Below are 13684 nucleotides of genomic sequence, written 5' to 3' on the forward strand. Positions count from 1 at the left end.
CATCTGTTTGCCATTTACCTTTTATTTATTTGCTTATAATCTCTTTTATGGTTTTCATCTCTGCATTCATCTGTTTTCAAGGCTGTCTTGGGGATAGTGTGGGTGGAGGAGCGTTCCACCACTTCTTGTTGATTTCATTTACAATTTAGATGAGGCTCGCTAACTTCCTAAACCCTAGAGGGCTGAAATTTCTTCTAAATACAGTGCTGTCTTCTGTGTTGCTCCCAAACTCTGTGAAAGTACCGCAAAGCAAAGCGTGTTGCAAAGCACAAGAAAGTAAAACGAATGGAAGCTTCTGGGTTGCTACTTTGGAGGATGCACGTTTCCAAAACTAAGTAAGGAAATCCAATGAAGTTGCTGTCTTCTTATTTTATTTTGTCCTGTCTTGTTTACTTGGTGGCGTGGCAGATGCTCTTTGTTTCCATAGGTTGCCCCCCGTAAATCTGCTAGAAATCTCGGGGATTGCTTTTATCCTGACCTTGTGGAGCTGGTGAAGCACCTTTGGGGCAGGTGGTTTGTTTGCTGATGGCAGGTCCTGCCTTCTCAGGGAGGGCCCTGTGAGCTCCCCAGCGTGTGCTCAGGCTGCGCTGCAGGCAGGCTCCCCAGCTGCCCAAGCTCCCTGCCCAAGCAGCCCTGCTCTCTGACCCTGCTGCCTGACAGCGGGGCCTCAGGATGAGCCACAGACAGCCCAAGCAAGGAGAGCAGGCCTTGCTTTCTGCTGCCTTCCCCTGGCAGCAGTCCTCTTCCAGCAGCACAGCCTGCGTCCTTACCGCGTTACGGCCTTGAGGTCTGCAGTGAGGAGAGCACTTAATGGGAGCAGGAGAACATGGAGTTTCTCCTCACTAGATTCGTGTGAGCACACAGTACGTTTCAAGGGTTGTTCAGCTGCGAGGGCCTAGCAATTACATGAAACTTCTTTATAAAAGCATGCTGCTCGGAGTGATGTGACATCCTAAACTGTCGTTTCATTTTTCACCCTTGCGGCACTGCAGGATGAACTTACTGCGGTGAATGTAAAGCAAGGCTTCAGTAATCAGCCTGCCTTCTCTGGAGATGAGCACGGTTCTGCTAGAAACGTCGTCATCAACGCCTCTAAGGTAGGACGGGCCTTTTCAGTCCGAACGTTCACTTAACTTGCTCCCTAGCTGGCGATGGTTACACTTGGTTCTTGACTGCTTTGCTTTCTAGTTGGAAGTCTTCGTGTTGAAGTTAATTACAGAATATAGGAACGCTGTGCGGCGTTTCTGCTACCTGCTGTTATCAGTCTGCAGAGGGAAGCTGGCACACAAGCTATCAAAATTGTCTAAAATGTTTTCTGACAAAGTAATTTTCTGCTGTTTGACTCTTAAAATGTGTAACATTTCATGGCTTATTGGAAAATGCAAATTTACTTCTACAGTGATGCTCTTTTATTTTAGCAGTGAGTAAATCTGAAATGAGAAGTGATACAAGTAAATTACAAGGTTCCTATTGTTACTGTTGGGATGGTAAAGAGTTTCCTGTTACATTCTTCTGGTTTTGTTTGTCTGGAGTTGCCACCTGCAAGTACTTACTGTCTGCTATTTTAATTAATCTTGTTTTGACTACTGAGTGTAGCTGAGAACTCAAATAAAAATTCACAAGGAATTGCTTATAGTTGTTTGGAAGAATTATCAAGATAAGCTCAGAATCTGCAAGTATACTTATTAGAAAATCGAATGTCTTATTCTAACTGGCAAACCTGAAAATTAATTTCTATTGCAGTAACCTTGATATGCAAATGACCTTGCACAGCAATTCGAACCTTTCTTGGGCTTTTTTTTTAATTTTTTTTTTTGCATGCTGCTTTGGGATTGAAACTGCTGGGGAGGGCAATCTTATGGTATTTTTCATTTGGAAGCTATGGAGTGGTAGTGGAGGCAGTGTTAGTAGGAGTCAGGACTCAGCAGCTTGTCCAAATCGTGGCATTTTTGCCTGCTGTAACGGGTGATGGAAAGACAATGAATGCAGTTGTTGTGACAGTAAGACTTGCTCTTAATAGAAGTGAAAACCAGGTATATAGCCTGTGGTGTGCTAGAATGCTGAAAGGAGGGATGCTCTCAGGCAGTTGTGGGATACACTGAGCCAGGTCCCAAATCTGAGCTGTGCAGCCCTTGGTGTGATGTGGCTCAGGGGACTTGCAGCCCAGTCCTAAGTGGTAGCTGTGTCTCTGGTATCTTCGAGGCCTGGTCTTCTTTGCCTTGGTTTTGGTGTTGTGCAGCTTCTTTGCTGATACTGCAGAAGTGTTGCAGGGGTACTTAGTGCCAGGATCTCCATCTTCTGTCCGCGAGGAATTGAAGTGTAATCTCATTAGGCTGATAGCCTGGACTGGCGCGATGGATCTCTATAGAGATGGAAGTCCCCTGTGCGTTCATGTGCAGTAGAAGCTTGCTAACTGCCTTGTCATACTGTGTTTGTTTTTCTTTTTACCCACCAGATTGGCGCCTACTTCAGCAGCATATTAGCAGAAAAGCTAAAACTTAACACGTTCCAGGACACAGGAAAGAAGAAACCACAAGTAAATGCCAAAGACAACTACTGGCTGGTTACTGCTCGCTCTCAGAGTGCAATTCACAACTGGTTCACAGATTTAGCAGGAAGTAAACCACTGACTGTGTTAGCAAAAAAGGTATAAGAGTACTGCTCCTATTTCTTGGATGTTGAATTGTAATGAACTGGTCTATAAGGATAAGGCAGTATTCATAAAACATTCCTTTTATTCATAAAAGGTTTAGAGTTTCAGATATATCTGCTTTCAAAAAAAAGTAAGTCTATAATTTTGTACCCTTTGTGCCTTTTTTACTGAGGTAAGAGTAATGCACAACTAATGAGATTTTGCTAGCAAAGAATAACATTGAGCTCTTAAATTTTATTCCTTGTCTTAGCATTCTGCAGTTCCTTAACAAAGAGGAGAATAAACTGAACAATTCAGTTTGAATCTAGAGGTCCCAAACACATGTGTTCATCCCACCAGTGAAGTGTAAGTAACTGGTTGATAAAGAACATGAGCTGCTTTGCCACCAGTAGGGTCACCAGCAAAACACGCTTTTCTGTGGCAAGCATACTGCTAATACAGAGTTTTCCTTTAACCCTGTTAGATGTTAACGTTATGAATAGAAGCACTACACAGATTTCTTTCATTGTTTATGCTTTAAAAAAACAAAAACAGAAATGGAGTTATGAGGAACTGAACAAGGGTGTACAAGCATGTTAAAAGCCCCGTGAAACTAACTGGGTAGAGTCCCTAGAGTGACCTCAGAGGAATCTTACTGAAAACGATCTGTGCTTTGTTTGCTGCATTGATGCACCTTTTTTCCTCCAGGCATTTTGGTAGTGCAGCATTTGTGCCTCCATTCCCTTCTGTCTCCACTGGTTATGAAATGTCTTTTTCTCATATTTAACAATGCTTTTGGAAGTGGTGCTAACTTTGTGCAGAAGGGGGACAGCACAGGGGGACTTTTCATCCTGAAGTCTTGTGGGACCAACCCTGTTCTGCATGTGGGCAGGTGTCACAGCTGGCCAGCTTGCTTCCCTGGCACACTCCATCATTACAGGCTCTAACCAGAGGCGCTGAAGATACAGAGAGCATCTGTGCAACTGAACTCTTAACCAAAATCTTGACCTATCTTTATTTTGCAGATGTTCTGAAGATCAGCTTGCAGGCCTCTTTCTGCACTTTGGATGTCCTTGGCAGAATTGAGAGGTTTGCTAGTGGCCCTGTAGGCATCTCAGAGCTGGGAAAGGATGTTACCAGGTGTAACCTTGGGAAAGCGTGGGGTGGCTCTTTTGTATTGTCAATTCTCTTTGTATGTGTCTAGGCAATGGGTTTTGCCTAGAGGCTTCCCTGGTTGATGAAGAGGTCTGCTGCTGTCCTGGCAGTTAGCAGGGGAGGCCAGGGCGAACCTGCAGATCTACTGCTGTTTGCACTGTTTCATTTCAGGTTCCCGTTTCATTTCAGGTTCCAATTCTCAGTAAAAAAGAAGATGTTTTTGCTTACTTAGCAAAATATTCTGTACCACTGCTGCGAGCAGCATGGCTGATCAAAATGACATGTGCCTACTATGCTGCTATTTCTGAAGCTAAAATCAAGAAACGCCAGGCCACTGATCCAAATACTGGTAGGTAAACAGCTCTGATATCTAAATGCGTAGTGATAGCTGAAAGGACCTGCTGCTCTTGTTCGTTGCATCAGTGTTACTTAATGCCTGTGCAGTTAGAAATGCTTTTTAATCGGTTTTGCTTAGAACTGTGTGTCAAAGAATACAAAGAGCCGTGCAGCACAGCTGCTGCCCCACCGCTCAGTCACCTCCCAGCTGATTTGCCCCTCAGTCTCCAGGCACGGCTGAGGAGTTGGCTGTGCTGTGTCTTACCCACCGATCCCAGCCTTTGGTGGGGGGGCAGGTGTGGCAAAGGCTGTGCGAAGTGGTACCAGGAGCAACCTGAACTGCTGATTTAGAAAGCCTGAAACAAGATGCTGATTTCAAACATAAGTGACAATGCATGTATTTTAAGTACTGATGGCAAATGGCGCTGTCTGACACCAGGACAGCTGGCCAAACGATGAACACCTCTGAGGGACAAAAGATACCCTAATATTACCAAACTGCTCTCATAGCTCTTATACTCTACCTATGGCTTTTCCACTGCTTGGAATGAACTTTTTCCTCTTTTGTTCTTAAAGCATCTGTGATCAGATGCTGTTTTGCAGCATCTCCATTCTGCTGTGAGAGATGTCTGCATCTTTCTACCAACTCATTCTGTTGTTTCTACCACTTTGTTTTGTTTTTTGTTTTTGTTCTTAGGCTTGTAACACTCATTTTCACTTTGAGTGTCTAAATAAAGCCCAAAAACCATCTTCTACCACGCTTTTTCAGCTTATTCTTTGTTATAGTTTTAATTAAAAAAAAAAAAGAAAAAAGTCTGGTGATAGAGAGCAAGGGGGGAGGCAGTCTGTGGTTGCCCCACGCAGCACCATAGCAACTGCCCAGAATGTCGTGTCAGGTTGGGTCTCTGTGGGTTGCTGTGCTGCAGTGAGGTTTGGTGGGGGATGAGCACAGCGCCCTGCTCCCATGTGCTGCTGCTCCTGCTGGCATGGGGTGAATTGTATCTCAGTGATTTTGGAACTACCTAGCAGGACCACAAGACTCCATCTTTCCTGCTCTCAGCTTTGCCTTCTGTCCTTCACACAGGGCTTTGTATCAAGAGAGCCTGAAACAGACTTTTCCTTCCACTTCCTTTCTTTAAAAATGGGAGAGGTGGAGTCCTTGTGGCGTGGTTTGCTGCTGAATACGATGCGTTTGTCCCTTCCTCAGTTGTAGGGCTGGCTGCAGTACTGACAGGCTTTCTCGTGCACTGCTTCCCTGTCCTGCACTTGCTTCAGACCGTGCCCTGTTGTAGGAGGCAGGGACTCGGTGGGAGGCTGTGACGCCGTGGTCCTGTTGGGGGTGTGCTGCAGCTGGGCAGCGCTGCGTGGGGGGCAGGCAGGCAGTAGCTGCAGGTGCTGCTTCTCTTTGTAAAGGTCTTGGCCTGGGCGTTCTGTGTGTAAGCCTGCACCGTGGCCTGCGAGCCAGGTTAGGTTATTTGGGGATGTAATTCGATGTGTGTTATCGTGTATTCTTTGACATTCCCCCTAAAGCTTTAGATCTGTGCTCTGGGGAGCAGAAAGGTGGTTGTGTTGTGATGTTTCTAACAGCAGCACAGAGATATTGGTAATTGCTTTGTAAGAATTTTTCTTTCCTACTTTGACATGAAAACAAGCGTGATGTGGTAGATTCAGAATTGTTTCTCCAAAAGTGAGTGAACGTTTGAAGTAATGTAGCTAAATAACTGTATGAAAACACTAAAATCCAATGACTTCATACAGAAATTTCAGATTTGGGTAGAAAAGTATTTAATGTATATTCTTTATGTGTTGACAGAACTGCCAGTTGCAAATTCAAAGGGGAATAGAAGAAGCAGGGCAATAGCTGAGATCTGAGCTGGATAGATATCGGTGAACAGAGCTGTGTCTGAGTTGTGTCAGAGTTCCCTTAACTCTGACAGTGAGCAAATTCAGATTGTCAAAGTAATTGCATTGTTCATTCATAGAAGAGCTCATCTAAAACATGCTGCATGCAGGTTACATGCAACTCCATCAGATGTTTGGGAAATACTAGCAGAAATCTCTGGCTGTTCCAGTTACACTGTTCAGAGAATGCCTTCCTTACCATTTTGTTTTTCCCAAAGCTTTATGTATATGATCAAGCAAGTTTGCTTTTTTCACTAATTTCTCTCAGTTATCCTAAATATTAAAGCACTTTTGAAGTGTAAGAAAAGCTGACTTTTGGTGGGTTTGTGTGATGAACAGCGCCCAGTGACTTCCCTGCCATAGAGCAGAGCGAATGAGTCGCACTTGCAGAGCTCTGCACTGTCTTGATCAGGACGACCTGAAAGGCTGCCTCAGAATTTGTGCATTCTCATCAGAGTCAAAATCCAGAGGAGCTGTCAGTTTCAGAGCGGTTGTAGAGAGGGCAGTGTTGTATGCTAGTGCTTGTGCAAAGTCCTGCTCATTTTTTTTGTTGGCTGGTTTTGAAGGAAGAGGGAAGAGGGGAATAAATTCTGGAAGGAAGGAAGTACTGAAGTATATTTATCTGTTTCAAAGCTGTTCAGAGGCTGAAGGCTGAACTCTGATGAAAGAGACAGGTGATTCCCTGGAGACATGGCTTGTCTCTGTGCTCGTACATCACACTGAGCTAGCAGGCTGCTTACACACTTGACAGCATGTGTGCTTTGAGAGCAGTGCGCAGGGGAGGCACGTAAAGCTCCTGTTAATTCACAGTGGTGCTGCATTATGCGACTGCGTGTTAATATTTTGGATAAATACTTTTCAACATGAATTTGTTGTGATCCTCACTGAGACAGAAACATTTTATCATCTGAAGCGTTCTAATTGTAAACTTATTTTGTAGAATGGACTCAAATTATAACCAGATACCTTCGGGAGCAGCTGGCAAAGGTTGCAGAGTTTTATCATGTGACTTCCAGCCAAGGCAGCAGCTCTGTAGTGATGCCTCAAGAGATGGAACAGGCCTTGAAGCAGTGGGAATATAATGAAAAATTGTCCTTTTATATGTTTCAGGTAATACTTTTGGAAATGAATGGATTTTTTTTTATGTCACCATTTTTAGAAAGTTGCATTTTAGATATTTTTAGATATTACTGGTAATTCGTGTTGTAAAACTAGAATAAATTTTAAATGCTAATTTATTTTAGAGATTTGCTAGCTGAAAAAACTTTGATTTGCTTAGCGTACTTGAGTGCTATTGCAGTAATGTTCTCAATTATTCTCTTTCCTCCCGTATCATCCCATCTTTTAAGGGTGTATTTAACGACAGGCTCTGGTCACAATGGAATAGGAAGCCTTGGGTGTCAGAGCGGTGATCTGGCTGTTGAGCTCCACACATTTTTGCCCATACTTACCTTTGCAGTCTGCCAGGACTGCACCCGGGGTCCTCAGCCTTACAGCCTTCAGCTGGAGAGATCGTGCCTTTGTGTAAGCAGAAGTCCCGATGGACACTGTGACTCAGTGCTGTCTGCGCTCGAGCAGCGGTGCTGGTGGTTCAGGCCTCCAGGGATGAGTGCTGCTTTTCTCCTTGAATAGAAACGATGCTGAGACCTGGGCACAGCTGTCTGCCCACAGGGCTGCCATAAGGGTGTTTGGTAGGGCGGTGTGTGAGGGTCCTGGTAGCTGCTGTGAGCAACGAGAGTTAGACCAGAAATGACATAAAACTTGGACCGACACACTTTCTTTCTCAGCGCTCCCAGCTAACAAGTGGTGTGTTATTTAAAATCCTTTAAGGAAGGAATGCTTGAGAGACACGAGTACTTGACGTGGATACTGGATGTTTTGGAAAAAATCAGACCTGCTGATGACGACATTCTTAAGCTGGTGCTGCCGCTCATGTTGCAGGTGCGTGTGTGCTTTAAAGCTGTGTAATTTACACAGTCAACAGAAGCATGACTCATATATGTTAAATGATTCCAGGAGTTGTAGTGTTAAAATTAATGTGAGCGTTTTTACACACGATGTGTGTTTGAAACCTATAGGTGTCATTACAGATTTCACACCTTATGATCCTTCTTAACTGAAATTGGTGGGAAGACTCCTGTTCTGCAACTGGCCCTGCAAAACAGAGGGAATTTTTAAGGGACAAGAGTATGGATCTGCATTTTAGATACTCTTTTGTGATCCCTTCTACTTTGTGCGTATTGAATGTTAGATTGTTGATTAAAATGAAGATGTGAAGGAGGCAGTCTGGTAAATAGTGTGTTTTTGTTTTAATTTCAGTACTCAGAAGAGTTTGTTCAGTCAGCTTACCTGTCCCGCCGCCTCGCTTATTTCTGTGCCAGGCGCCTGTCGCTGCTGCTGAGCGACAGCCCCAGCCTGGCAGCTGCACATCCTCCTCATGTGATGATTGCACCAAGTAACCCTCCTCTGGCAGCGCCGAGCCCGACTGCGCCCGGTCCTGTGCTGAGCCCCGTGCAGCTCACCTGCTCTGATTTCCTCTCCTGCCCGCAGCACCGTTCGCTGGTGTATGGGCTGAGTTGTATGCTGCAGGTAGGCCCATGCTTGTTGCTCTTTGTTTTGGAGGCCACGATTGTTGAGTTTATTGGAGAACTGTCTGGGTCTGACGAGGTGCATAGGCTGTGATTTGAGATGCAGCTGCATCAGGAAAGTGAGAGGACTGTGGACGTGGAGGTAGCAGGAGGAGGAATGCTAGCCACTGCCTGAGGTGTGCTTGTGGAAGCATCTGAGGGTGCTGGTGCTTCGTGTGTCTGTCTGCAGCACTGCCACACGAGGGAGCAGCTCTGCCACAGGAGCGGCCGAACCGTCCCTCCGAAGGAGTGTTGTGGCTGCAGTAGTGCTGAGCAGTGTTCTCATCACCCGTGGACGTGCTCATTCCTGGCATACCCACCTGTCCTTGCTGGGAGCAGCTGGGCTGAAGACAACGCCTCACTGACTCCTGCAAGCCTTTGGCGGTTTCCTTGCTTCCTCCAGGTTGTCCTGGGTGCCTGGTGCCACTATGGACAGTTCTGTTTTTGTCAGGGCTACGGAAGCTTTATTGCCTTCACAACCTGCTCAGTTTTCAGAGCTGTGGATCAGAAGAAACTGTTTGCTTGCACTTACTGATTGGTGGTGGTAGGTTTGTAAAGAGCATACCAGGAGTGTGCTGGTGATCGTGGGACCACAAAGTCACAGGATGGGCAGTGCAGTGGGACCTTCTGAGATCAGGCAGCTATCCCCCTTGCTTAGGCAAGGTCAGCCAAGGCAGACTGTCCAGGACCATCTCCAGTTGGGTTTTGAGTATCTCCTCCACATCTCTGGGCACCTTCCTCCAGTGGTGGGCAGCTCCCTGTCACAGGGCTGCTTCTGTCTCACACAGCTTCACAGCTTTGCCTTTAGCAGCCTTACAGCTTTCCTCTGATAACAGCACAGAGGATAATGTTTCTGTTCATCCTGTACTATTTATTTTTTTCCTCCTTGTGTGTGCATGATCTTTGTGTTTTTTCCCCACCCCTTTTTTTTGTACTACCAGGCGGGTCAGTAGGATGGCCCTGAGGCAGACAAGCTCTCCAGCTTTTTAACAAAGTGTTTTCCTAGGCAATCTTTTTGCTGAACTACTGCTTTGAAGGCCAAATTTGGACCAGGAGAACTTCCAAACAAATTTTGCAGCAGCTTCAAAGATAAAAAATCAATTATATGAAGCAACTTCCATCACTTTAGATGATATTTAAGATCAGATCCAAAAGCACTGAAGCTTTCTGCTTTTGCTCTGCACAGCTGTAGATGCAGCAGGTTAACAGGTATCCAGTGGTAAGCCACTGCAGAAGGACCCTCTTGAAGCCTGTCAATGCAGTGTCTCTCTTTTGAAGTAAATGTTAAGTTTCTGGTGTATTTCAGTGTCTGGTGTTTTAGAACTTGGCAGAAGTATTCATTCTAGTCTCTTGAATTTTAATTTTTCATGTGTAGCTTCTTTCTGAAAGCTGAATACCAACATGACTTCCTTTTTTCTAAGACTCGTTCACATTTCATGGAGAGGATCTGTCTGGGATTAACTTTTGGTGATGTTCTTTGGTGGCATTATAAAGGCAGTAGAAATGAGAATTGAGAGTGCATATATGTAAATACAATTTTTAATAATGAGGGAGGAAAGTAACATAGCACTTGAATTTCTTCAATGTGTGTGTGGACTTGTCTTTTGTTTCTTTCTCTGTAATTGCCCAAAACGATTCTAGCTCTCTTATTATTGGTACTGTTGGTCTTGTCTACCACGCACAACTTGTGTTCTGTACTGTTGCTTGCAGACTATAACTCTTTGTTGCCCAAGTGCCTTGGTGTGGAATTATTCCACAAATGAAAATAAGAACATTAATCCTGGCTCACCCCTGGATTTACTCCAAGTTGCTCCATCTAGTTTACCTATGCCAGGTGGAAACTCAACATTTAATCAGCAGGTAAACTTTTTTAATGTTGAGATAAATAAGATCTGTTCCGTATCCCAAGAAGTGACTGCGTTCATGACTGCAGCTAGAGGAGTTATTGATGTAGTTATCAATGTAGTTCAACTTCTAAACTAGCATTGTGCAAGTTGCAGTTTGTATGTCAGTCAGCGATTTCTGTGGAAATATCAGTAATTTTACTTACGTTCAGCTGTTTTCAGTTATTAAACAGAGATCACTTTAAGACGTAAAGTGGCAAATAAGAGGAGGTGTATCGTACCATGTCATGAGCTGTGACTTTTCACATTGGAAGTTAAATTCAGATTGGAAATAAACTTCTGCTGGGTTTAACTTAAGTAAAAGAAGTTTTATTGTACCAGAAGGTTCTTAACAGATAAAAGCATTTGAACCAAACGTGCTCTAGTTAGTTGTTATCAAATACAGGGAATGTTGTAGAACATCATAAGATACCTTGCTCCTACTGAGGAACCCGTCACAAGCTTGAAATGAAAATTGAGACTTCCTACTGCTAACTAATTAGTAACTGCCTCATTTATAGGTTCGGGCAAGGATCTATGAAGTAGAACAGCAGATAAAACAAAGAGGTCGTGCTGTGGAGGTGCGGTGGTCTTTTGACAAGTGCCAAGAATCAGCTGCAGGTAAGGCAAGACGTAGTGAAGTAAGTGTTGGGAGTCTTAGGGTTAGCATCTGTTCTTTTTCTTTGAGTATAAGCCCGTTGCACCGTGATTCATTGCAGTAATAGAGCATTTCTCCACCTGCACCTCAGTTCTTGGACTAGCAAAACGACATTAACATGAAAATGTTGGGTAGAAGCTAAGAATTCAGGTTTGGACTTTGTTACCTCTGGCTCCTGGAATAGCTGGATAGGTGAGAAAAAGTTTGTTTTCAGCTTAGATAGGAGTGAGTAGGAAAGAGACTGGTTGGAAATTTGTATATAGAGCATACAGGTTAGAAAATACGCAGTTACTCTTTGGAGTGAGTACTGGAACTTTTTTTCCATGACAAAAATAAAGAAGTAGGTAGCAGTCAGGCTATGGAGGGTCTGAGTAGCCGCCCACAATGAAATGAACATCAAATGTGATCTGCTGCTCCCCTAATGCCGGTAACTGTAGTGTCCAGCAATGCCTGAAGTCCCGCAGTGTCATCCTATTTAAACTTTTTCTTTCCCTTCTGACTCCTGCATCCAGGGGTGACCATCAGCCGAGTTCTGCACACCTTGGAAGTGTTGGATCGACACTGTTTTGACAGATCGGATTCCAGCAATTCCATGGAGACACTGTATCATAAGATTTTCTGGGCAAACCAGAACAAAGATAACCAAGAGGTAATGGCTGTATGCTCTTCTCACTGCCTAATCTGTAGACCGTGGATTTTATTCTTACTTGTGATAACTGCGTGTGCACGTGTATGGAACTGATACAACAGCTGTGTGTTTTCACAGTGTGTTTTTCTCCACTACTATTCAAGATTCCATTTATTAGAAGTAAGCAGCTCTTTGTCATTATAATGTAATTCTTAACTGGATTGTCTCTTGAACGCTGTCCTGAATGAGGTAAAATATCCACACCTTTTACATCTGTTGCAGAAAGTTGTACATCAGTAGCTTTTAGAATATTTTAGTGTATTTAAAGTTATGTACTTTTATTTTTCCCTGTGCTTCCAGGACTGTGTTCAGAGATCATGAAAATCTTTATCAGAAGTCTTTAACATTTTTAACTGCACTCTGCACAGTGCAGCTGGCAGTGTCACTGGGTCTGTGTGTAACATTGGATTTTGAGTTAACTTGGAAATTGTTTGGGGGAAAAGAAGAAGTTTTAACAACACATTAATAAAGTAAAATTTCAAGGTGGAAAATACTAGTGGATCTGTCATAGTTGCTGATGTTAATGTTGTAAAAGCTTTTTGGCAAAGTGTTTTATTTAATATACCCATCTTCTTGTTTGTGAGGGTATGTTCTTAGTGATTGGTGTTCATAATTTGAGCCTGTGTTGCTCGGAAACGTTGTGTAATAACTATTAGTCAGTGTTGTACTGACTGCTGAGATCAACACAGTATGTGGGGACAGGGGGATGGGATCTCTTTGGGAATATTTGTGGAACCGGCAGGTAGGCTGAGAGACAAGGCAGGATTGTGTTTGTATTTCGGGCACACTTAGACTGTGAGAGAGGAAATGCAGCCACCTCATGGCAGCAGCAATGTCAGTAATTTGAGTCGTCTGTTCTGGGCCTGGCCTTTCTTGGGCATGAAGGTTCCACGTTTTTTCAAGTTCGATCCCCTGCGGTCTAACTCAAAGCCATAACAACTCCTGAATTGCACGGCACATAGGAGCACTTGGCATGTCATGTAGCTCTGAAACTATTGTGTATGTCTGTGTTGCAATGTTAGCTTCTCTGATAGATTTTATAATACGCATTTCATCATCACAGTTTTTATTGTGTAGCTGACATAAAGTCCTGGTCCACTCTGGCTTTTTTCACTCTTTCATGGATGAAAGGATAACTTGTATGGTTTCTGTATTGAGTTTTAAATCCCTTTGTCATTTCATGCCATGGTCAGATTTGTTCTGTTTTTGTGTCTCTTTCCTTCTTACTTTCTGCTTTTCAGAAGGCTTTTCTAACTTCAACTGCAATTGTATTTCCAGAATGTTTCTTCATGCTCCGAAGCACAGTATTGGTAATGCGTGTTCTGAAAGTACAGCGATTGCTCTGTTCTGTTCTTGCTGTCAGTTGTTGGCTATTATTACCCCTTTTTTCTGCTACTTTATGACCTGAAGTTGGGTTGCCTGGAAAACATGCCTGCTGTGGCCCTGAGCAGCACTCTTGAAGCCTTGGTACCAAGCACCTTTATGAGATCTGTCTGATTAATTTACTGCCAGTCTTCTAATGACGTAATCATTTACTCTGAGGTGGAGAATGCTGAGCTGTAATAAAACATGATCGTACAGAACTGGTAATGTCCCTGTGTTTGCAGAAGAGCTGTAGGAGATTGTAGGGAAAGCAGATAAGATTTTATATATATATATATATATATGTATACACACACACACACACACACATATATATATATATATATATATATATATGTATATTTTTCTTCTGAGAGAAGAAAACTCTGAATGTTTCAGTAGTACTTCACTGGTTTGGGCCCATTGTAGCTTTGGATGCCT

At 43.6% G+C, this 13684-nt stretch overlaps 1 protein-coding gene across 5 annotated transcripts in view; it reads left to right on the forward strand.

Annotated features, from left to right (window-relative positions):
* The window catches only part of MED12L (mediator complex subunit 12L), a 102615-nt gene that overhangs the window by 2381 nt on the left and 86550 nt on the right, over positions 1 to 13684 (forward strand). For all 5 annotated transcript variants that reach the window (XM_042881045.1, XM_042881046.1, XM_042881048.1 and 2 more), the window contains exons 2-10: positions 993 to 1097; positions 2456 to 2647; positions 3977 to 4136; positions 6966 to 7135; positions 7856 to 7966; positions 8345 to 8614; positions 10363 to 10512; positions 11057 to 11156; positions 11706 to 11842. In XM_042881045.1, the coding sequence (XP_042736979.1) occupies positions 993 to 1097; positions 2456 to 2647; positions 3977 to 4136; positions 6966 to 7135; positions 7856 to 7966; positions 8345 to 8614; positions 10363 to 10512; positions 11057 to 11156; positions 11706 to 11842 (1395 nt within the window). The remainder of the gene's footprint in view (positions 1 to 992; positions 1098 to 2455; positions 2648 to 3976; positions 4137 to 6965; positions 7136 to 7855; positions 7967 to 8344; positions 8615 to 10362; positions 10513 to 11056; positions 11157 to 11705; positions 11843 to 13684) is intronic.

Source organism: Lagopus leucura, unplaced genomic scaffold (assembly GCF_019238085.1).
Source record: "Lagopus leucura isolate 7727_CA_CO unplaced genomic scaffold, USGS_WTPT01 Super-Scaffold_100029, whole genome shotgun sequence".
Taxonomy (NCBI): Eukaryota; Metazoa; Chordata; class Aves; order Galliformes; family Phasianidae; genus Lagopus; species Lagopus leucura.